Source organism: Salarias fasciatus, chromosome 4 (genome assembly GCF_902148845.1).
Source record: "Salarias fasciatus chromosome 4, fSalaFa1.1, whole genome shotgun sequence".
In the NCBI taxonomy this organism is placed as follows: domain Eukaryota; kingdom Metazoa; phylum Chordata; class Actinopteri; order Blenniiformes; family Blenniidae; genus Salarias; species Salarias fasciatus.
This window is the reverse complement of record NC_043748.1, coordinates 5707759-5733124: the sequence shown is the minus strand read 5'-3', so window position 1 is coordinate 5733124 and position 25366 is coordinate 5707759. Positions and strand designations below refer to the sequence as shown.

Genomic DNA, 25366 nt, shown 5'->3' with positions numbered 1-25366 from the left:
CATTGTTTTTTTTTTTGTTGAAATAAACAGTGAGCTATTTGATTGTGTAACATTTACTGTGTAGAGTTGCAAAGCTGTTACATTTTCTTGCGGGATTACTTTCGTGTTGTTGGTCAGGTACACCTGCTTAAATGTTTGATGGAAACAGTGCCATGCTTTAGATTGTTGCCAGCCCAACATCAGAAGTATGCTGGCCTTCGACTAGGAAAAGAAGTGAGTGGGATTTTTGTTTCTCTCATAATTAGATTAAAATGGCTGAGAGGTAATCCTCTTACAAAGTTACTGCAGTGGGGCACTTGAAACAACCTGGGACTGTGAACATCATGTGATGAGGCACCCCTGAGATTTTTCTGTAACAATGTTGTTGCTGCTACAAGAAAATAACAACCTCAAAGACAATAACAAACTTAAAGCAACTCAGAAGTTCTAACTTGAGTTGAGCTGTAAGAACTAATGAATTTACTCACATATTGCATCTTTTTCTTGCAGCTTGCTTTGAAGTCAGCAAAGTATATAAAATCACCTTATTTGCAAATGGTTATTTTGTTGCTAGTCTTTACTAAACAAAACCCAAAAATTCAATGGGACATTCTCCATCACATACTGGAAGGTTTCACTAATAAATAGCATCTTTGTGTCGTAGTTAATTTATTTAGTAAATATTTCCTCATCAATAACTATACCCTGATCAGCTTCTTGATTAAATCTAGAAAAGTGGATTAAAAGAACATTTGCAATTTCAAAAATCATTTTAACATTAGTGGGCCGAGTTCTCTAAAACAAAAAGGTATACAAGCTGTACATGTTGAAGTGATGTTATGGAGCAGTTTATAAGCCTAATTTTACAAAAATCGACAATAATGAGTGCATAGCTTTGTGAAAAATCTGAAAATACTGACTACTATTAGTCAATTGCAGGCAATACTGAAACTGATGGCAAGGTCATCATTGGTAATGAAACAACTACTATTCTCTAAGCTGTCATCTGACAGCTACATAGTGAATTCACTGAAATATTAAGTCAAATTATGATAGTATTGTTCTCCAAGGAGCTTATCAAAAATCAATTTACTATTAATATCCTGCAAAGTACTAGGAGAGTAAAGTCTGAAGTGACAATTTAATCGAAAAGACCCTTAAACATGACATTTTACATGATCAACTTCAGCGTACTGCATTTCACCCCTAGTGGGGCCCCATTGAGTGTCGGAAATTCCAGTTATTTTACTCAAACAAAACATTTGCCTGCCACTGACGCCAGTTCCTGAAGCGGTTTGTGTAAATGCACAGTGTTTCATCTTGTCTGTCTCTGCTGAGAGAAGGTGGCCCTTCGGGCGCTTTACCTGTGCCAGCAGCAGATGCACCTGTAGCAGGAGCCTCCCGCAGCACACCTCTACCTGCTGTCCGCTCCGAGGGGGAAGTCCCGCCCCCTCCGGCGGAGCTGGCTTCCTATTGGCCGGCGCGCTGAGTGAGCGCTGCCAGTGTGGAGCACCTGGTCGTCAGTCATCCGCGGGTCTGGAGGAGCGGAGCTGCGTACAGTCAACTGACAACACAGCAATGCGGACGAAGAAGGACACAAACGAGGGGAATTGTCCGTTTTTTTGTAACAGCCCGGCGGGTCGGGGCTTCGCTTGGTCGTAAACGACACACGAGCTGGGATTTTTTTTTTCGTCTTCAAAAACCTCGCAGAAAAAGGGCATTTCTCAGGCTTGGAGAGCGGCTCCGGGGCGGATATTTTCCCGACAAAACCCTGAACCACATCCGTATTCCCAGCCTCGTCCGTGAGGAATACTCACTCAGAGAATGATTCCTTAATTCCCCTTTTTTATACTCTCTTGAATCCCGTTTTTTGATAGCATAGCTTCTACTATATTAGAGATTCGCTATGGTCGACTCTCCTACGATGAAGAAGACTTTTGTGGTCCCAGACATAAAGCCATTGGATTTGTATGACTGCACTAAATCAAAAATATGCGCAAGTGTCGGATGGCTGCTGGCAAAGTCGTACGGCAGTGCAGGTAAGTGTTAGCAGGCCCGGTGGGGTGCAGTGTTATGAACACAGGGGTTATAAAGACCACCATCCTTTTGTTGTTCTCATATTATGCTCAGCGGTGGAGCGAGAAGCACATGTACGGGGAACTGCAGTGTGTGTACACATATGTGTTTGTGTGTGTGTGTGTGTGTAGTTCAGCGATTTTCACCACAAAGAGCCGCATATGAAAAGACCACCCGCATTTTTCAGTCTGACACATGTCATTTGTTCTCGCTCAATAGCTTGTCACATTTCAGAGTGTGTCAGTGAAACGGGCCTGGTCCGAGCGGGCCTGGTCACGCTAACCCAGTTTTTCTTTTTCTTTTTTTTTTTCATATTCAAAGCCACCAGGTTTTAGAGAGAAATGGCAGCCTGCTGGGTATGTTTTTTTAATCCGGTTACACAGACACAGCACATGGGGCGTAGATGTATTTCAGTGTTCCAGTGATGATGGCACCTCCTACGAGCCAGTGCACTTTGGATTAAATGCAGCAACTCAATGAATATACAGCATTGTCATTTATCATGAAACTACCTTCCTTACTCAGCACAATCCATGCGGCGGTGAGAAACCAGCCAGCCAGCTCAAAATGTGCACCAATCCCAGCTTCTGTGTTTTGAGACTTTGTTGTGGCTTAGTTTTCTTGAGATGGGCCTTCCCACTCTAAGCTTTGACCCTGAGATGATAACATGTCTTCTTGATTTCCAGTACTATCTGCTAGATTTCACAAAGAAGGCAAAATAATCCTGTTTAGGAGAAAAATAACTTTACTTATTCTCCATTCCTGCTTCAGCTGGAAAATAAGACATTAGTCCAGTGGTTGTTCACCTCTTTCCTATTTAAGTTTGTGTATATTCACAAGAAAGCCCTCATTGGCATTTTTGAAATGTGCAGTGGTTAATGAGGCAAAAGAGTTAAACTGTATTGCACTTTAACAACATAACTTGTGTGTTTCACAATCCCAGACAGGCCCTGTTTCAGTGCTGGAGTCTGTGTGTGTGTGTGTGTGTACTCTTGTTTAGCACCTCAGCCACACCCTGTGGTCAAAGTCACCTCATGCCTGGCTGAGGGAATAAGTAGATAAATATTGTGATGGTAATAATTTTTCCTTAATCAGCCACGTGCCCTTGCTGATAGTTTCCAGCAATCTGAAACTGACATCATCTAGTTGCTTCCCAGAAATCTAAAGGCAGATAGGGTAATCTGGTGCTCTCTCTTTTTAATTTAGTTTCAATGATGGTGACATGTGGCTTGTTTTGTGTGTGTGTGTGTGTGTGTGTGTGTGTGTGTGTGTGTGCGCGTTCTTGTATTTCTATCCTTGTCGGGGCCAAATGTCCCCACAAGGATAGCAAAACGTGGAACGACGTGCCTTGTGGGGACCTTTTTCCGGTCCTAAGTAGGAGAAACAGTGTTTTCTTGACCATGTTGTTGTTACTGAAAAAAGTAAAAGTGCAAAAACATTTCTTTAGGGTTAGGCTTTGTTGTGGTGTGGGTTAGGGTTAGGGTAAGGGTCAGGGTTAGGGGCTAGACATGAATGGGAGTCAATGGACGGTCCCCACAAGGATAGAAATACAAGACTGGGCGTGTGTGCGTGTGTGTGTGTGTGTGTGTGTGTGTGTGTGTGTGTGTGTGTGTGTGTGTGTGTGTGTGTGTGTGTGTGTGTGTGTGTGTTCTCGTATTTCTATCCTTGTCGGGGCCAAATGTCCCCACAAGGACAGCAAAACGTGGAACGACGTGCCTTGTGGGGACCTTTTTCTGGTCCTAAGTAGGAGAAACAGTGTTTTCTTGACCATGTTGTTGTTACTGAAAAAAGTAAAAGTGCAAAAACATTTCTTTAGGGTTAGGCTTTGTTGTGGTGTGGGTTAGGGTTAGGGTAAGGGTCAGGGTTAGGGGCTAGACATGAATGGGAGTCAATGGACGGTCCCCACAAGGATAGAAATACGAGACTGTGCGTGTGTGTGTGTGTGTGTGTGTGTGTGTGTGTGTGTGTGTGTGTGTGTGTGTGTGTGTGTGTGTGTGTGTGTGTGTGTGTGTGTGTGTGTGTGTGTGTGTGTTGTAGCTTTACAGAATGAAGTGTACTTGGACTGCAATCTGTGGTCATTTTATGGTTGGAGTAATGCTGTGTTTGACAACAACTAGTAAAAAGTGTTTGCTTTAGGGATGCAAACAATTAATTGATTATTGATTAATTGTCGATAAGAAATTACTCAATTGAAATAAATTAATTGCAGTTAATCATTACCTTTATTTTTGTTCTATGTACTATTTGAGAAGTTTTTTTTTTTGCTTTTAACAGACAGTGCACTTTTTTTATTTTCGTGTTTCTAGTAGCCTTAAAGTAGCCTTGTCATTGCATTGTTCCATGTGTGAATGTGTTGTTCCCTGCTGTTAAGAATAAATCTTTTATTAAGGAATATGATTTGCATTTTCTCTTTCATAAGAAAGACAGCATTTTCGTAGAAAGGAACCTATTGATTCAGAGGGAAATTCAGCTTCTCAGAAAAATTGCCGCTTATCAATTAATCGATAATCGATGAAACAACTATGGATTAATGAATTACTCGATAATTTGCATCCCTACTTTACTTTTAACACCTCCTTTAAAAAAAGACTTGACTTTGATATTGCAAAAGTATTCCACATTCAAGTGAAAAAGGATAAGTGAGCAATAAGGCATTTCAGAGTTCTAAAAAAGAAAATCAAGTGTTTGAATACAGTGATCTGCCATTCTGTCACACGCTTGTTGACTAAAAACTGACCTATGTGTTGTGTTGCGGACCGGTGATATTACCTACTTTTATAAGTACTGTTTTCCATATAAAGTAGTTCAGGGAAAGGTTTATGAGCTGCCCTTGAAATAGTTTTAACAAATGGCTTAATAGGTTGCCTTTCTGGATGACTCAAGGGGACGTGTGCACCTTTTAGATCGGAATGAGATCACTCTTGAGTTACCTGTTTGTGTTTGGGAAGCGCTTGCTCTTCAACTTGGCAGCTTGCTTGTGGCTGGGATTTCAAGTCGTTCCTCAGAAACACACTTCTAGTGTTTGTTTTTATAGTTCAAACCACCATCTCTCAAACATGATATGTCCCAAAGTAAAATATCTATTCATTTCATTCTCAAATCTGTTTGGCAGCATTTTGTCGACATTGAATGGAAACAGTAATTTCAGTTGCATTGTTGTTAAATGCTTTTAGCATGTGAGCGCCACCTTGGCCTACTCTTTCTATTGGGTCACACGAACATCCCATCGGACTGATTACTCATCCTCTTCCAATCATTGCAACCATGGTGAGTCAACAAGAGACAAGGACCTGAGGAGGATGTTAGCTTGTGTTATTGTTTACTTAATAGGCAGAAAATGCTTTTGGTTACTATGGAAAACCCATTTAAGGCTAATTCACTAGCACAACCATCCCTGAAATATGGTGTGTATGAGCTTAATTTCTGACTTCAAGTAAGTTTCATTGTAGTCAGCTACCAAATGGTGAAAGGTTCTTAGCTGAAGAGCGTTACTCCCAGATCTGTCTGTGATATTATATCCACACCGAAGTTGCATCTGGAGATAAATGCTTGCTAAAACAAAGGTCTTGACTTTACATTTTCACCCTGTCTTGGTAGTTTTATGTCACGTCAACCTCAAACGTACCCGTAATGTAATCATACTCTGTCTATAGGGTATACGTCTGTGTACACTGGCCCTTTAATGCAATAGAAGGCTGCTGTGCTGTAGCAGATCATTGCCTGTATTGATGTGTTACAGGATGCACATGGCTCTTAGGAGAGACATGTTCATGGTAAGTGGACATGTGAATGCGTATGGAGATGAGTGACACTTCATGTGTTGTGTTTGAAGTGTGCTTTTTTTCTTTTTCTTCAGAGCACATGCTGTCAGACACTGGCTTCAATACACGAGTGTTGTGCATGCATGCATATTTATCTGTTTCAGCTATTGACTGGATGAATGGAGATAAACCATTTGGTGCAGATGCAGTTTATTCATGACGTGAGCTATTTTTTCGTAGTTAATACTTCCCCAACAAAGACCTCAAGACATTTGATAACTGTACTATTGTATGTTTTTACTGTTACTTAACAAAATATGCAGTTTAGATGAGCATAAAGCAATCGCTTTCCATCTTGCGTGATTATTTCTAAGGTGTTGTTTGAATTTGCTGTTACCTCAGAATCAGCCATCACGTGTCAGGTAGACTTTTACCACAGGCTCCCTCACCACTGCTGGGTTTTGGCATAACAGTGCCTGCTTTGTTCTAAAAATCCTTCTCTTTTTGGATCCTTTTCACCTCATGATGAGGATGTTTATAGCACAAGCATCAAAGAAGATTTTAAAATTTATATCAGTTCTCTCAAATCACAAAAAGAAATGATCCTGATATCTTCAAAGTTTGCTTCAGGTTGATGTGAATTCAATTGTTTAATCAGCATGTATGTAATGATCCCTAAATACGACGTAAACATGGAAATATTTTCTCTTGAGCTTTCAGCTTTTATGCTTATCTTATGTCTGGATACTTCTGCAGATCTGAGCCGTAGTAAATTATTTAAAGTCTTCCAGGGTTTCTTGAAGATTCCAGTATCAGTCTGACAGCATGAATGGTCAAATCAGCAAGTTGTTGCGGCGTGTTTTTGCTTAAAAGTTCCACATTATACAACTTTCCAACAATTTCACATAGGTGTCAGAGGTCCAACAGCATTGCATTCAAAGTGCATTGACCCAAATCCAGCCTTGGTCCTGAATTTCACCCTGTCTGAACGTCCCTCGAGTGAGCTCTACTGTTTCTGTACCTTTACATGCTAATGAACTGTGTCTGTCCACGCCTACTTGTTGATGCCAACAACAGAGCAAGTACTGTCCTTTGCTTGTACCTTTGCCATGTTTGTTTTGCAGTAGTCTTTGAGGAGCTGCTACCAGAGGAAATGGTTATTTCCACAGTTCATGAAGGGAAAATCTTTGATTCTGACTTGATGAGGACAGATTTATTAAATGGTGACGCAAGCGGGGGAGACGACAGGTTTTCTTCACTTCTGGGACGTCATACACAAACTATGAGGATGCATATTACTGTTGAAAAAGCAATATGAAGGTTTTTTTTTAAATATTGGACCTTTTAAAGGAGGAGATCAGTGGAGTGGTAATTGTTCATAGTCACTGAATTCCACCTTTCTTTTTTTCTCTCTAAAGGTAAAAGATTAGGGGCAGGTGTGGATGTTTTGTCTCACAGCCATCTGAAGGGTTTAAGTATTGATTAATTTTAATCAGACTTTGCTTAAGTTGAACTTTTTTGTCTGGTGACTTTCTCTCGTACACAAATGATAATGTCTGAGACATGACCAGCATGCTAGCTCAATCAGTCAATGAAGCAGCGGAACACACGCTCCTTCTTATCAGCAGGCTGTCCAAATATGCAGATCAGTACAGTAATGCAGATAGAAGTAAATGCCACTGAGCTGCTTAGGGCTGCTTTTTTTTTTTTTTAGCTTGGTCAGTATTATGAGTAAATTTCTTGATTGCTTATGCAGCATCTCACTGATAATCTTGTGATGTTTGGAGGCTCTTTCATTATAACGGTAATACTGTTGTTAGCTTCTTTATCTACTTGGCAAGGTAAAAGGTCAGAGACTACTTTAACACGCGCTCCCTCTCAGTATATTGGATTAAGTCTCTCGGTATTCAGACTTCTCTACATAAAGAGTGATTCTCTGGCTAACGTTATGTTAATGTGCTGATAAACTTTAGACACCTCTGACTTTTGCCTCCTTACTCAAACCAGTTGATAAAGCACTGACCTCGTGATCTCTGAAAATGACTGAGAGGCTGTTGCTCCAGTTTATGCAAACTCACGAGCTTGTTGTGTTTGATGTTTTCCTTGAGCTGAATTCATGTAAACGTAGCTGTAGCATCACTTTTTTTGCTTGGGAAGAATGATTAGCTGAATCAATAACTAGTGTTTGCAGTTAATGATTAATCATTCTTATATTGCCTTTTAATTAGTAGTTTTTAATATTCAGTGTGTATATTATTAAAGTCTTGTTGCATTTTTGATTGATATTAACGGCGTCAGTCTTGTACCTTCAGTTTTATCCGAAACAATAAACTGTCTTTCATAGTCCAGATGTCTCAAAGGGAAATCATGTTATCGATATCTCTCAAATCCATGAGTTGTGGGATTTGCATCCTGCTTTGCCTTTAGGGGAATTTTTCTTTTTTTTTTTTTAAACATATAATTGTGGAGCCTCTTGTGCATATACTGTGCCACTAAGTGGACGTGGAGCGGTGTAACATAATTGTAGTTTAAACACACAGCAGAAGATTTCTAACAAAACGAGCCATGTGGAGTGACTGACGATATTGTCGAACAGCTTCAGTCAACTTAAAGTTAAAGACTTGGGGCTTTGTCTGAGGCATGTTTTCTGTGTATTGTCAGTGGATCCATTTACCTGCCTGTATAATGATACAACACCCAGGCGACACCTCCCTTATAATTACCCCCTTGCGAAGTACAACCTGAGACTATCCGCAAGATACATTACTTTAAAATTTCTACTTTCTCTTGTCAGGCACACTGTTGTACTTCAGCCCGGGCGCTTTAAAGCACCAAGTCGCTAACTGGTGTATGTTTGCGTACAGACAGGGGTTATTAAGTTTGCTGCTGGTTGGTTCAGTTTCAAAGAGGGTGTGTCAGCTGTGTGTGTGTTTAGGATAATCTTTGCTGTGCTGGTCCTCTCCACAGAAGAGTGGCTAGCCGGAACAGATTATTTGAAAATCATCAGCATTACTGGAATCGTTCAAGTTGTAGACTAAAATCGGCTTGTTCACAGCGTTTGTCGATATTTGAAGCTGAGATCATGTGGTCTGAGAAGAGAGAGATGAACAAGTGGTAAAGCACCTTGTAATCTGCAGATGCCAATATTTGAGCTTAGCATGCCCCACTAACCTTGATGCTTGCCCTGCTCTTCTCACACATGATTATAGCTCAATTGTATACACCAGCTGTCTAAATCTGCCCGGTGATCCAGGCAGAAGTCGCGTTTCCCCACCAGTGTTGAGAGAACTGAGTTTTTACAGAGAAGCCAAGTTTAACAGTAACGTCAGGCATTTGTTTCCTTTACATATTTTTGGTAGAATCATTGGAGGACCCTGTATAACCAAGTCTGCTTTCTGTTTTCTTCCTCCCGATAGAAAATGTCCCTGCTGAGCTGCGTGACCCATTCTACTGTGACCAGTATGAACAGGAGCACCTGAAACCTCCAGTCACACGCCTCCTTCAGTCCTCAGAGCTCTACTGTCGCACCTACAGCCTATTACTGGGCAGCGCTGGACCGGAAGCACAGCCCAAAGACAATGTCGCCCTGTTGCAGCTTCTCAATCAGAGGGGGATTGTTGCCAAAGACCGGGACTCGCCAGTGACTGATGCAGACCTGCGACATAAACCCATCAAAATGGTAACATCATAAATCTCACATGAGGTCTAACAGACATTACTGTGTGCACAGTAAACAAAGCTTTAATGTTCTGACAATTTGTTGTTGTTTGATGGAGTTTGTCCATTATTTCTTCCACCCTATGCACTGAATGCCTCCTCTTGTGAAACCTGATTTTCTGCTATCCAGGAATGTGTGGAAAAGCAGAAGGGGTCAAGTTCACTTGGTTTCTGATATACGGGCATGTTTATGCTTTGATTCTCGGGATTAAAGGACATCAAAAAGACCCCCATTTATTCAGCCCCAGCCCTACCCCCCATGCTGCCCCCAGCTGATCCCAGAGGATAAGTGGATCCAGCTGCTTGGGCTGGGGCAGTCACAAGGGATGACTGCTTTACTTTCAGGGCGTGAGAGGGAGACGGTGTCTCGGTACAATAGGCAATCCAGATCAGGACAATGGAGAAACGGGGCTGTTGAAACTCTAGATGCGTTGTGTTGGGAGAGTACTCTGGAGTGGCTCAGCAAGTTACATCTAGAAAAACAGGTTTTGCTTCTTTGGCCTCTCAGCTAGTGGCAGTAGCTCTCTGTCTTTCATTCGTCTTCATTCTCTGTTTCTTTTTTCAGCTTTTCTATACTTGACCTTTCTAATTGTTGATCACATTATTTTTGTGCTCATTTGTCCCTTTCCCAGATCATAATCATCCTCACTAAATGACAGTTTGAATTACCTCAGCCATCACAGTTCATACACATGCGGGCTGTTTTGGAAGCTACGTAGCGTCTCTCTGGGGAATTGAAGAGAATATTGTGTTCGGTAAATGGTGTTTGCTGATTGCAGCCTGTTCCATCATCACAGTGCTGGGGTGAAAGTGCTGTGATGATGAGCTTGCTTGTGGAATGTATTGTAAACTGCGTGCTGGATGTAGCTTGAGTGCAAGCTAATGCGTGATATATTTTTTTAAATTAACCCTATGCCAATTTTTTTTTTGATCCATTATCAGCATATTATTGCTCGTTTTATTTTATTTGTATAAAATGTAACCAGTTTAGTTTTATATCTTATGTAGTACTTAAAAGCATTTCTAAAATTAATTTCCCCTGGTCATCCCAATGTTAGGTCACATCTCATTTGAGGTCTTCACAAGTCTTATGCTCATTATTATCTGTTCTGCCACATCAACCATTGTGAAGTAATGCTTCAGATCTGCTGCTACTACACCAGGAAAAATGACCAATTGACCCAGGTCATTTCCAGAGAGGATGCTGCTGGATTTCGTGCCCTGCTTGCACGCATGTGTCTTAGCAGTAAATTATGTTTTTAGGTCAGACTATGGTTCCTCTCAGCGGTAAATCTTTATCGTTAAACTCCTATTTTGGCTGTGACAGCTAATGCAGTATTTGCTGTTTGGGTGTACCAGCCTTCCAGTCACTGCTTGGCTGCTCTTTGAGCTTGTCTGCCACACACTGGCTCTGCAGCTACAGTGAAGCAAGCAAAGAAAGTGGGTCATGCTGCAGCATTAGAAGGATGGAGCATCAATGTGGGTCTTGGCCAGTAAACGGCTTTGCGGCATCAATCTGCTGCAGAATGGCTGTATGTTAAAGCTCCACATATTTGTGTCAGATGAGTGAGAGAGAGAGAGAGAGAGAGAGAGGGTAGTATTTTTGTGAGCACATGTAAAAGCATGCCGAGCAGTGACGGGTGACAAAAGTCAGGCGGTGTTTGACTTTTGGGTGCAGCAAACAGTGACTCAGTGTGTTTTGGGTGATGTGTGAATCCGGTGGAGGTTTTCTTTGTAGCCCCTGAAGATCCTGATCCTAGTGTTGCATGAGGCATGATAATCTGTATGCAGTGCTAGTGAGGGGCAAAGTTAGCATTATTGTTAAAGAAGTGCAAGTTGTATTCCCGTCACTGCTAATCTTTCAGCTGATGGTCTGCAATTTGTTGTAGGTTTGAGAAATTTGATTTAGCGTGTTACTTTAAATTTGATTCTTCTGTGCAGGCCAGCATTATCCTGAATAGAACTCTCTCCAGATGACACATTGGTAGCTTTTTTGAAATTGCCCCGAAAATCCTACACCTTCCGCTACCAATTACATTTTATATTGATGTGTGCTTCCCCCTGGAAGCTGTCCTCCTACTGGAGGCCCAGCCCCCATCACTCCTCAGATTTAGGATAAAGATCTTTGAAGATTAGAGATAATCTGCCACGCAGACTGGACGTCATCATTGGTGATTGGATGACACACCAGAGATGACCACTGACTCATTATGAATGTCTCACAGCATCAAACTAATTGTTTAAATTTATTGCAGTTTAGAATAATTTGCATGCATTAAAAAATGTTGTAATTCATAATTACGCAACTGCTTTGGTCCATTATTGGTTCCCACCATGTCAAAGTAAGTCATGTAGCTATAATTGAGATAACCCTCTTCCTGGTCCCCTGTTGGTTTTGGATGGGCGATGACACTTTGTCTTAAATCATCACACTGCTGTGTTGGCGGGTTTCTGGTCAAGTGAGCATCATTCAGGAGCTTAGCAGAAAATAATAGTGGCAGACGATCAGAAACACTAACCATCATCTGAGAACTTTTTTTTTTTTTAACTACTTTGGGCCATGCTTGATTGAACACTAAAGTGATTTAAATGTATTACTGTATGCTGAGTAAGTAAAGCTGTCGTACAGTATCTTTTACTAATGAAGCGTACAATTTATGTACATATCACTGTTCCCATAACCTCCTTTTCCAAAATACCCAGCCGGGCCCCAGGCTTCCATGATCCCTCTGTTTGTCTGCCCATCAGTAGGCACCGGGCGTCGGAAAGGGGGGGGAAGGGTTAAGTCATATTTCAGACATAATCAGATTTTACCTTCAATCATAATCTCACTTAATGATCCGCAAGATGCCTTTGCGGTCTTTGTTTGCTGGAATCGTTGAAATTATTCCACAAACTGATTTACCAAATAAGACCACGGAAATGATATGTTAATAAGGCTGATTTTTTGTGTTATTTGATATATTTTTTTCCTTTTCGTCACGTAAGTTTTAGTAGTGGTGGATGTTTCAGAGGGAGCGGTGAGGAGTGCAGAGCAGCGCAGCAGTGAGGCATGTACTGAGATGCATTGTGGGTCAGCTGGTTGGTTGTTATGGTGACCTGGCAGGCTCTGTGTTCGGTCGCTCCTCTCTCTCCTCTCATTAGGGTTACTTGTGATTTAGCTTAGCGAGCTCTCCTGGGGCTGCGCTGGGAAATCCACTAGCAACACCCCCTCCTCCTCCTCCTCCTCCTCCTCCTGCTTTCATTCTGCACTTTTTAGTCACTCATTACTCTTTTCTCTCTTTGTCATTTTAATAATCATGGTGAAGTTTGACAACAAGGTTTGCTACTTTCAGAAAGTCTAGCATTCATTTGTTCTTGTTCTTGTGGCCATCCAGTCACTCTTTAGGAATTTATAGCTCCAGCCTGTGATGTGGGTAAATGTAAAAATATTTCACCACCATCTTAAAAGATTTTGCTTTCATAGGGACTGAAGAGCAAACTGAAAGGATTTGACTGCTTTTTTGTTGTTCCTGAAATACTGACGAGCAGAATGGTGTAAACCTCTATTTTGCAGTGTTTGTTTTTTTTTTCTGAAAATATGCTGTGTTGATCATTTTCTACACTACAGCAATGCATTGTTTTACATGAGTTTTCCCTGTAAAAGATGATCTAATGATAATAACAGTGGTATTAGATAATGTTTGCTTTTGTGTGATGCTATCAGGCAGATATTAATCTTTCTATGCATTTCTTACAATTAAAGGGGTAATTTACAGTGTTGCACTGCACCATTTATTTTGTATGGCGCCTAATCTTCCGTCGGCTCCATCTACAACCATGAGGCGACGGCAAAAGAAGCAAAATTCGTAGCATAGCTCAGCACAGTTTAGAGACTCGGTACCCCGTCACACTGACTGCACTGATAAACACACTTGAAATCTCATGCCAGTAGTTAAAGAAACATATTGGATGACAATGGTGCTACACAGCGTGATGCTGGCCAATACAGAGCTCTACTCTCATGTCAAACAAAGCAATTCTTTAAATCAGTAATAAAGGTTTTGTTTTCTAGTTCTAGTTTCAGGTTTTACATCCACTGCATATGATTGATTTAATATTGAACCTTATGTTGTGTCAGGCATCAATACTAAATATCTGTGCTCAGAATCAGTCAGGTGGTGCTTAGCTCTTACAATATTGCTTTCTTGAAATTCAATGCGCTCTTTCTCTCTGTTCCTTTGAATTGCCATAGGAAAAAAACAAACAAACTAATCTCTCAGACACACAAACAGCTGGGCGAGTGTTGACAACAGTATTTTGAGGGCAGGACGGGCAAGTCGGAGCCACACAACATCCACAGAGCTTGGCCCGACACTGTCTGACAAGCCTTTGATGGCATACCCTGCTGTGGCTGCCCCAGCACCAGGCCTGCCCAGGTCAGCACTTTACATCAAGGTTGAGTAGGCAGACATGCAGCCAGGGCTCATGCATGCGGCATGAGTGCTGCCACCCCTCATCTGGGGCTGCATAAGAGGCTGGAAAAAGAATGTTTGTCCTCCATGGTGGAATTTGCAAGTAGGAAAACGGGGCAGGCACTGATTTGCACAGATTAGACTCAAAATCTTGACTTGAGTTTGAAGGAATGGCCCCGTGACAGGAATGTGTTGTTTGTGACTGGCCTGTACTCTCCGTTGGCCCGAATTAATGATAGTAAGTTTTGTTGCAGTTAGCAAGAAGTAGCGAGAAAGGGGCCTCTATGCGGATGTAGTATGTAGCTCCAGCAGTTTCTAAAAGTCCTGTATTGTGTTTGTAACTTTTGGAATTGGAATCAGTGGTGTCCAAAGTTTTATCGCTCTGAGCCATGTACAGAAAATCACTTGAAGGACCAGGAAAGTCTCAAGAGGCATTTACGAGCAAGTCATTTTTGCCTCACCTCTTTTCCATATAGCATATATCCTGTTTTTTTTTTTTGTTTTGTTTTGTTTTTTTTTACTGACATTTTCCATAATGTACAATAAGGTTTAACAAGATGGACTTTAAAGTAACTCACATATTTGAAATGTTTTAGGTGAGACATGGGGTAGTTTGTTGCAGGGCCGTGCTCCACGTCTAATAAGCTAACAGGTTTATAGAGTTAAGGCGCTCACTTTGACTGAGCTGATAATGTTGGTGGTTCGTTTTAATGGGCTCTCGCTTGTACAAATAGCTCTGTAATGGTTTTCCCCAGAAAGCGGAAATGTATTTTTGATACAAGCCCTTAGGAAAACTGAGAATCTTTAGCTTGGTTTGTTTTTTTTGTATTGATAGTTGTATTTGTGCAGAAAAGACTAAGATTTCATATCTGTTGTGTTGTTTTGAAGAATTCATTTCTGTTATCCTGGTGAATTTGCTACAGCTGCTCGTTTCCCTCCTGCAGTCCCCTACATGAGTCACTCAGAAATACTCAATGCACATTGGGGAAGGGAAGTGCATGAACAGAACGCAAATAAATGGAAAGCAGCAGAGGAATGAAAGTGCTGAGACACATGTGTTATCGTGTTACTGCGCCATCGCCTATTTAATAAGTGCACAAACATGGGTCCAAAGTACAGACGTGTTGACTAATGTTTGCTGGCTGAGAGCTGCTGTCAGAGTATCTGCTGACTCACAGTTGGCTTTGGGTGACCTCTAGAGGATGCAGTTGGTAAATAAAACCGGCGATGCAGCTGGTTACTGTAGTGTAATATGCTAGAGCTGCACAAATGCACGTGTCCAACATTATTGCGTTAAATGTGATTGACTGACGCTGTCGGGAAAACTCCGGTCTTCATTTCCTCTCCTATCTCCCATGTGATTGGTGCAGAGTGCTCACCTGGCATTGATAGATGCCTTGATGGCAGTGGGAGCCATGGAGACGCTGACTGCGGTGAAGACATGTGATTCTGCTGTGCAGCTGGGTGGAGCGTCCAGCTGGGAGGATGCTCTGCTTTATTGGGTTAATGAGGTAAGAAGCAGACCAGAGAAACTCACCTATTGTCTGTACTCTGGTCGATATTACTCAGGCTTCAGACTTGTTCTGAAACCTGTCATGTAGATTTCAGAGTATATTTTTATTACGTAGGAAACATTCCACTCTATTTGTTTAATGCACTTCTGCTTAATCTTGGAATGTGTGTAAGCTGTTTTCTTTTGTTGTTGTGTTTTCAGTTAAACCAGAAGCTGAGAGAACGTACTGAAGCAGCCCAGAATGATTCTTCCCAGGCCATCTCAGAACCCCAACCTGTTCAACCCTCTGTAAGTTTTACTGTCACAAAAAAACAAACTATTTTTATTAATTTGCTTCAGGTGATTTTAATAAACACACAGCCATGCAATAGCTGAGCGTTATGTTTTCAGGGCTTTAATTTCGTAGAACGAGAAACGGGTGGAAATACAACAAACATCTCCAGATACCTGCATTAATGGGTGGGGCCGGCACACTTTTGTTGACCATAGTTTCAAACCAGGTGGAGTCAAGTAAACATTGTCACAGAATGTTAGCGTGGGGTGTGATGGTGGTAGGAATACAGATGGAGTCACGTTCAGCTTAATGCACTCTCCTCTTTCCCTTTGAATCTAGCTGCAGGTGATTGATAGAAAGTGACTGTGGCACCAAATAAGGGGAAAGACGCCAACCTTTCAAATTGATTATGTGAGCTTTATCTGAATGAAATTTTAGAGGACAGAGGTTTTTGTTGTTGTTGCGTGACAGATTCATTAAGGGCCTCTAATGTATTTAGACTCGGGGGGGGGGGGGGAGATGTTTGTTCTCGAAAGTCCACAATCCAATAACAGATTTTGAAAGTCATTCTTTATGTGTTCTGTCTGAAATGTAGCGGTCTTATCCATCCTGTCAGATACTTTGTAAAAAGGCTCATTTCAACTATTATAAAATGTTCGTGTCTGACATGACAAATTTCACAGATAACTGAATGAAATTATCCTCGATGCAATAGGGAAGCAAATTGTACGTAAGGTTTTATAAAGAGTTGAATGCCATTGTTTTTATCTATTCTGAAAAACATAAACTGTTGTGAATATGAAAAATGTTTGTAACTCAACTATTTTTAGTATTCTTTAATTTTCAGTTTTTCTTTTTAGCTTTTGTTACTGTTGTGAGGACTAATGTTGGTATCCTGCCCCACAAGCTATTTCGTTGGTTCTCCAGCAGCTGCTCTAGGCCTCTGTTTAATTATGGGTCAGGTCAAGTCCAGCAGGGTTTGGTTGACTTATTAAAACGAAGGCCAATGCAATCGTTTTGTCAACAAGCTTTGGTCTTTGTCATTTTAAGAAAGCGCTGTCACCAAGCTCCTTCTCGTGTTTGTCTAGTTCCTCCACTGCGGGCTTAATAGCTCTCCTTGTGCTCCTGTTTTCCATTCCCTTGCTTTTCTATATTTCCTGTCCCTTCCTCTCTGACAGTGTCCTACTCGCTGGTACTGGAAACTTGTTCCTGTAAGTTCCTTCCTTTCCTCTGCCTCCTTCCCCTGTCCTTCCATCCATCCAGTGCCTTCATCAAATTTATCACCAAATATCTGATAGTCAGGTTTGTTTTGTTTTATCACTTTCGAAGGCGTGAGATTGCTCTGTGCATCACATCCTTTGGTTTTTTGTTGCATTTTTAACAGCATGAATATGTGGCGTTGGACAGGACTCTGTTGACAAGCGGTGCATGAATCACCGACTGTATTAATCCAAACCTTGTGAAGCTGCCATGTACAACCGGTTTCTCTGGTGTTAAACAGAGGTGTGTGTTTGTGTGTGAATGGCGATAGGGTTAACAGAGGCAGGCTTCGAGTCAGCTGTTCCCGGCTGACAGTGGGCTGTTTGTTTGCATACTGTTGTTGTACCTGAAACATGTTCTTTCTTTCTGGGCCTGAGTATGTCCTGCTGTCTATTCTCTCCTGTGACCTCCACTTGAACCTGATTCTTCAGCAGAAATCTCCCTTCATTTTGCTTGATTAGCTTGCAACCGTTGCGTCTTCCATTACCTTTTTGAGTAGTTTATTTTTTTTAAGCCTTACCATAACATTTCTCTGTATTTTTTATTTTGTTTCCTTAACATTTTGTGTTTTTGTGCACTTATTTTTATAAACTTTTCCTCCAGGTTTCCAGAATTGAATTTGGTTGTGCTTGATGATGCTAACAAGTGTAATCATACTACAAAGGTTTACAGGAAGTTGCTGTTTTCTTTTTCTTGTAGCTCCGGTACAGGAAGGATAAAATTGAGTCAAAAATCAAGCCCAGCTTTCCAGTCGTGAATGAAGTGAAAGATCTCTACAGTGGTTGCGCTGTTGCTGCTGTCATCCATTACTATTGCCCTGGATTACTCCGACTTGAAGGTATCAGTAAATATTATCAACCTGAATGTGATGAATAGAATTTCGGCACGTGATTTAAGTCAGCCTAACGTAAGGTTCCCTTCTCTTTAAGATGTTTGTATGAAGGAAGCCATGTCTGCTGCGGACAGTCTGTACAATTTGCAGATCATACGTGAATTTTGTGACAGCTGTCTGAAGAACTGCTGTCACTTGGCACTGGAGGATATGCTATACACACCTCAGGAACTCCAGGTATTGTTCAACCTCCTGGTTGTGAGTTCAGTGAACAGTACAGTAACAGAAGTGCTGAGTACAGCGTTATCCTTTTGAAGTGTGACTTACTGTGTGTGTTTCGTTCAGATTAATTTGCTGAGCTTCCTATCGGAACTGCTTTCCTGGTTTGAAGTGCAAAAGCCAGAATTTGTTCATCCGATTGACTCATTAGGTAAGAGTTGCACATTTGTTTTAATTCCTGTGTGACATTATTGTCGAGACACAACATTTAATGTCAAATTGTCTGGGTTTTTTTTTTCCTTTGTCAGATGCATCTACACCAGGAACACCAGGTAGCTTGAGTGGAAACAGGTACAGAAACTTTCTGATAGTAACTTTGCCTTTTTGTAGTTAATTACTTTAATCCTAATTAATTTATGCTAAAGCTATTTCCCTGCTTCGCAGTTCATCTCCCTCGATTTTCAAGAAGCCTTTCCTTCCAATCTCATCCCCAGCGTCAGGTAGGTTTTGAACCACATCCTGTTTAATCTACTGAATCATTTCATATTGTGGTTCACTTATTTCCCTCGGTCCTCGTTTGTCTTTTACTTGTGTTTTGTGAAGTGCTCATTTTCATTTTATGATATTTGTAACTTGTTTTTGCTATTCCTGTATATTCCCTTCAATTGGTGTGTTGTTTGGTTGATTTGTCCATCCCTGTGTGGTTTGCATGCCTTTACACATCTGTGTGTGTCCCATTGTGCTCAGGATCTTTGACTCAGTCTACCTCAATGTCTCATATAGAAGGAGTTGGGAAGACATGGAGCAAGAAGCCTCTCAGGTATGGCACATATATTGGATTACAGTTAAACCTTGTCACTCTTGATTTTATCGTAGTGGTAGTTCATTTTCTTTTTTATTTCTTCTCCTTGTAGCCGACCCTTGTCAGCAGTGTCCTTCAGCATTCCTTTTGGCCTGGACAGTGATGTTGACATTGTGATGGGCAATCCTGTGATAACTCGCTCCGTGAGTTCAGATCAGCTCAATCCGGCCGGCCAGAATATGACCCGAGTGCCCTTCACCCCACCAGAGGACCTCAGCCATTTGCTTACAAAACCTGGACCCAACGGTCCTCAGAGATCATCGTGGTCCACCCAGTCTCCTGTTGTTCCAAGACTGGCTGAGGAAAATGGTCTTGGACCCAGCGAAACAGGAGAACTGCCTACCATCGAAGAGGCTCTCCAAATTATTCACAATGAGAGCAAAATGGAGCCTCGTTTACATCCCGATGGCGCCCCGGATGGCTTCTACCTCCACTCACCTGATGATCCAGCTAGCTCCAGATATAACAGCAGCATGGCGCCCATCAGTAGCTCTGCTCCATCACGCTCAGGGATGCTGTACCGGCCTGCAGGAGACCCTAGAGACCCCGCTCGCACTAGAAATGCCTCCGAATGTTCACGAGATGACGACTCGGTCCTGAGAGACGGCAGTGTGGATTCAGATGCTTCTGAAGATCTGCCCAAGGCTCACTCCACTCCAGCTACGCCGGCCGCTGGCGCAAATTCTGCCAGAGATCACGCTAAGGAAGGGCCTGACAGTGGAGTGAAGATGACCAGCTTTGCAGAACGCAAAAAAAAGCAGATTACTGAATCTCCTAAAGCAAGTGACTCGCCGTCTCCTAAGATCACTACATGGGCACAGAAGTCTGAAGAGAGCTCCCAACCCCAGAGTCCTCAGCTGGGCAATGAGATGACTGAGCTGGGCGTCCGTCTTGAAGAAAAAAGGAAAGCTATCGAGGCCCAGAAGAAAAGAATTGAGGCCATTTTTGCAAAGCATCGGCAAAGACTGGGAAAGAGTGCCTTTCTGCAGCTAAAAAAGGAGCAGCGCGAGGATGACGATGAGGTGAAAGGAGCAAATGGTCAAATCAGTACCTCATCCACAGAGGAAGAGCTGTCCCGCTTGACACTGGAAGAAAGACTCGCTCGAATTGAAGCAGAGGAACAGCAAGAACTAGAGGAACAGCGCCCCTCAGTGGCAGACAACACTAATGTTAAAAAAGCCAATCAGGCCAGTAAATCTCAAGAAAAGGCTGGCACACCGGGAGAAATGGGGCCTGGAACACCGGGTGAGAAAATGGTAGCTCCTCTCGGAGACTATAACAACGCCGTGTCCAAGCTGACTGCAGCTCTCAGCTCTCTGCAGAGTGACATGCAGCGACTTACCGAGCAGCAGAATCAGCTCATCCAGAAGAAAGCTGCACCTTCCTCTAACAAGTCCTGGGTTATTCCAGCCAGCCCTAAAACCTCCAGCCAGACTGTTCCTCCTGCACGACTGTCACGAGAATCCACCAGGGATTTAAATTCAGCCTCCTCTTCTCCTTCTCCATCTCGGAGACTCACAAATCACGTCACTCCTCCAAAATCGCCTCGCGTTCAGCGACGAGCCCAGTCTGTACCTCCTAAGAGCCCAAAACAAAGTCGTCCCATGGACGTCAAAGTTCCGACCCTGTCGAGGGTTCTCAATCCACCTCAGAATGTGGACCGCATTCCTCACCTTCGCCGAGTGAATCCCTGGCAATCGCAAGTCCAGACTTCGTCCTCGTTCTCTATAGGTGACGCTGAAAGCCTGGATGACTTGCGCTCGTCTGGACCGAGCCCTGTCCACACGCCTACACTGACTCCTTTACCCACCCCGAACCTAACTCCCACCCCGACTCCCCACCATGCTGCGGACGACGCCCTGTCGGAAGTGGGCTCCACCGACGGACAGAGTATTTTCAGCATGGACCTCGAAGCCGCTTCCTCACACAGCACTTTGGTTCGGAAGGATGGGCTCACGGGGGCTGGCTGCAGCTCTGGTGCCCCGTCGGAGTGCTCTTTCGAGAGTGACGCTCCTTCCGGGATGCCTAACGGCAAACGTGGCAGCCTGATCGAGATCTCACTCTCCGCCCTGCGAGGAGACGGCGAGGACGACGACCAAGTGCCAGACCCTTTCTCTGACTCCGTGAGCGATCGGCTGGATCCAGAGTCAAAAGCAGGAGTTGGTTTCTTTTTCAAGGTTGGTTGCTGTTTCTTCCTGAATATGTAGGGTTTTTTTTTATTAGAAAAAAAATAGACAATGTTTTCATTTTTGTCTTTTTCTGCTAGGATGACAAGGACCGACCAGAAGATGAGATGGCTCAGCGAAGAGCAGCTTTGCTGGAGAAACAACAGAAGAGAGCTGAAGAGATGAAAAGGCGCAAACTGGAGCAGGAAAAGGAGAAAGAATCAAAGTGAGAACAATTTTGTTCAGATACTATAGGAATACAACATTTACACATAATTATAAAGATGGAACACAGCTGTTGTAGTAGTTGTAAGGTTTTTATAGTATGTAGTGGGAGATTAGAATTGTTTTAGGGTTCATTTAAATAACTTACTGTCCAGTGTTTAGCTTAATAGAAAACACGACTGCCATTTCATGCCCGATGTGTATGTCTTATTGTGTTTTTTCCAGCTATTGAACATTTCTCCTTTTACTTTCAGCAAGCCCCAGTGGATGATCATTGAAGGTTGGGGGAATAAAAGCGAGGACAGACCCCAGACCCCAGTCACCCCTCCAGCATCACACACCCCACCGTCAGAGGGCACCCCTCAGCGCAGAGGGGACTTTACTCGACAGGAGTATGAGAGAAGGCATCAGCTTAAAATCATGGAAGACCTGGACAAGGTGCTGAGGCAGAAACCAACCACAGTCCGAGGAGTGAAAAAGCAGAGACCCAAGACAGTCTTCAGAGACGACTCCGTGCTCAGCCCCGCCAAAGGCTTCATGGGTAACTGATTTTTTAGTTTTCCTCTGAGATCCATAGCTGCCACGCCATCTTTCTTCTCGTATGTTAGTGCTCCTGTTTCTGAGTCATTTTTTTCCTCCTTCCTTGTAGGCACGAAGTTGAACAAGGTGTACTCTCACTCGAGCATGAATCTGTCCTCCATGGCTCATGACTCTGGAAATCTGACTATCAGGAAGTCTCCCAGGTAATCTGAGCAGTGACTGTGGCTCTGATGATGATTATAAAGTGGGAGATGCAGAACTCAAAAATAAAACTATTTAAATTCCATAGCAAAACGTTTTCTCAAAAGTGAAATTCACCAAATTCAAGCTAATTCATGTTCACATACACATTTTCAGAACTCAATCTGTACACCATTAAACCCCAAACACAAATTAAACTTTTATTCAGCATACAGTGACCAAGAACTACGATGAATGATTTCACTATATTCAATATGTGAATGTATTTGAGTGTGCTGAATACAGACATTATGGTCGCTGTTATCAGTGTTATCAGGGGCAAAGGTACATGTGACTTACAACATGTACACACAGCCACAAGCACTGAGACTTGACTTCCCCTCACTGAACTTTTTATTCTCTCCAGCCGATCACACTCTCCCTCGAGATCTCGGCTGATGTCCCCAGGACGGATGAGTGCCCAGAATGGAGAGAAGGACTGGGAGAATGGCTCCACCATTTCGTCTCCTGCCTCGATCCCAGAATACACGGGTCAGTGAGGTCTTTCAAGCAATAAAAACGCTTAACTGTTGTTTGCCGTTGTTGTGTTTAAAATATGACGTCTTAAAATCGTTTTGCAGGACCAAAGCTGTACAAGGAGCCGAGCTTTAAGTCCAACAAGTTCATCATTCATAATGCTATCACTCGCTGCTGCCTGGCCGGCAAGGTCAATGAACCACAGAAAAACAAGATTGTAGAGGTAAGCCAAGCTCTTGTGTCAGAGTCCAGGTCTATCCTAACTAGGTTACAAGTGACATACTTAACTTTTTTTTTCTTCTTTTTTTTCCTTTCCTGTCTTTATTTCCATCATTAGGAAATGGAGAAAAGCTCGGCCAATCATTTTCTCATCCTTTTTCGGGATGCCAGCTGCCAGTTCAGAGCAGTTTATACCATGAACCCTGAAACTGAGGAGATGGTGCGGCTCACTGGCATCGGGCCGCGCTTCATCGCACCCGAAATGGTGGAGTCCATTTACAAGTACAGCTCTGACCGCAAGCAGTTTACCGTCATCCCGTCCAAAACCATGTCCATGAGCGTCGATGCCTTCACCATCCCCGGCCACTTTTGGCAAAAGCGCCCTGGAACTCCCAAAAAGCTGGGAACCCCCAAATAAGGACTTCTCTTAGTTTGGTAGGGATGTTACTATTCAGGGATTTTGCTCCCAATTTGACTTTCATTTTTTCCAACTTTGGCCAGTGTGACACTCGAGATTGTTTATTATCTGATTGGGCTAGCAGCAAACAGCAACACTGATTTTAGTTTTTGGCCAGCTGTAAAACCTGGATCAATCGAATCAACTCCACATGCCATCAGGGCAGGCCAATCACTCAATCAGCTAATGTATTTACAGTTTTTCATCTCCTGAGAACTTCTGACCGGCTCTACCTGGATTGTACAATGCAATGTGACTGATTTTTGTCAGGATGAAGTTTCTTCCTCCCCTTGCCTCATCATGCCTTGCCTTACCCTGCCATGCCCGAGTTCCTTTTTTTTTTGTGACTTTTAGGTTAAAAAAAAAAAAAAAAAAGAGAGGACAACCACACTGCCTTTGCCCACATGACAGTATTTTTGGGCACAAGTAGTTTCTCGCCCCTCTCAGTTCTGCTTGCTTTTCCTTTTGCTGCCTTTTCTTCTTCCAGGGCTCACTTTCTCTCCGCCGCGAGACAAGTGACTCGACTCTCTCGGTTCTGATGGTAGTTCTCAGCTGAAAAATAATCGCAGGTAACACTGCTCTCTTAATGAATGTAGGGCACACACTAAACACTCATTCCATTCGGTGGCGTTTTCACAGTTTGATCAGGGGAGAGGGGAAAATGCCACAGCGGTGGTCCCTCTGTGGGGTGCGCCGGCGGTTGTCGGTGGACTTGCACGCCTAGAAACTGCCTGCGCCCCACAGTTTGTGCACTCCATCAATCTCTCAGCTGTAGACACTTGGATGTTTTTTTTATACTATTTTGACATATTTTTTGCTGGATAACTTGATTCGACCTTCGAGAGCTGAATGGATTGAAAATCATGTTTCGTTTTGTTGTTTTTTTCAACATTGGACGATTTGAAATGTTACCTGAGCTTATCTTAAAAAAAAAAAAAAAAGAAATCTGGAAACATGAAGGAGGGCTTTATCATGTTTGATTATGTTGAAAACAGCTTTGTGTGAGAATGATAATCAATGGTGATTTAATATATACTGAATGCTGAACTTCTCTGATTTTTTTTTTTCACAATAATTTGTAAAAAGTTGACCTTTGTAAGCTACGAATAAGCTAGCCTGCTGCTTAAACGTTAATGAGATGTATGTTTGAGATGAGACGGAGCGAATGAGAATAAAATAGAAATTGTCAATCAGCTGGAATTGCTCAGTTTGTCTAGGGATTAATAAACCTTTTAGGTCGCTAGGTGTCCGTTTCCTATGATGTTATTCCCTGTTTGTGTGTCTTGGCATATAAACAGTAGGTGTCTTGATGAAGGATCATTCTGGACTGTAACAGCCCTCATCTGCCCCACAGTCTCTAGAGACGCCTTCATGTACAACTGGGGGGAATGTAAAATGCCAAAACTACTACTTTTTGCCAGTGTCCATGCTCTTAAAAAAAAAAACAAAAAAAAAACTAAGCCTGCGGTTGAAACCACTACAGCGTCTGTTAAGAATGAGCCCTCCTCTTCCTTTAAAGTCCTTAGCACTACAACAGCTGCCGATTTGCAGCTGTCTTTCTTTCAAATCACTAATTGCCTCCAAAAAAAATGTGTTTGAATGAGATTCCAGTACAGATGTGAATAAAGAAAAAATAGTAGCAACTAGAAACATGGCACAGTGATAGAGTAATAGTTTGTATGGAGCAGTGCGTATGGAGTTAGTTGATGTTTGTATTTATGTGGATAAAACTAGTATGTGCTAGCAAACACCTTATGATTTTTGTGCAATTCTCCTCATGAACCCCGCCTACCCACCACACCCAGAGGTGTATTTATTTGCTTCAAGTTAGATTGTGTATTTTGATGTTTACTTTCAGAATTTAATTATTTTTTTTTTTCTGGGTTGAGGTTATGAGTCAAATACTCATTTCATTTAAGTTGTCATTCCGATTATGTTTTGTTTCTCTTGTGTTATCAGATCTGCCGGCACATTATAAATGTTCATTTCATAAAACTGAATATCCTTGGCAACTGGACCACACAATAAAATCCTTTTTAAATCATCTGTGGGTTTTTTTTCATTCCCATCCTTTGTTTTTCCTCTTGATTTTTTTC

The 25366-nt window shown here is 42.4% G+C and overlaps 1 protein-coding gene across 3 annotated transcripts; it reads left to right on the top strand.

The window, feature by feature from the left end:
* Positions 1–1514: 1514 nt before the first annotated feature.
* camsap3 (calmodulin regulated spectrin-associated protein family, member 3) lies at positions 1515–24897 on the top strand. 3 transcript variants are annotated; one of them, XM_030090483.1, is made up of 18 exons: positions 1515–2018; positions 9233–9495; positions 15358–15498; positions 15702–15788; positions 16953–16985; positions 17734–17872; positions 17964–18103; positions 18212–18296; positions 18394–18436; positions 18530–18585; positions 18869–18905; positions 19000–21124; positions 21214–21338; positions 21592–21878; positions 21987–22080; positions 22485–22609; positions 22699–22817; positions 22932–24897. In XM_030090483.1, exons 1-18 carry the CDS (start codon positions 1886–1888, stop codon positions 23229–23231), a joined length of 4332 nt encoding a protein of 1443 aa, XP_029946343.1. In that variant the 5' UTR covers positions 1515–1885; the 3' UTR covers positions 23232–24897. The 3 variants fall into 3 exon arrangements, with proteins under 3 accessions (XP_029946343.1, XP_029946341.1, XP_029946342.1); XM_030090481.1 differs by having other exon boundaries at positions 18833–18905; XM_030090482.1 differs by lacking the exon at positions 16953–16985 and having other exon boundaries at positions 18833–18905.
* The last annotated feature ends 469 nt before the right edge of the window (positions 24898–25366 follow it).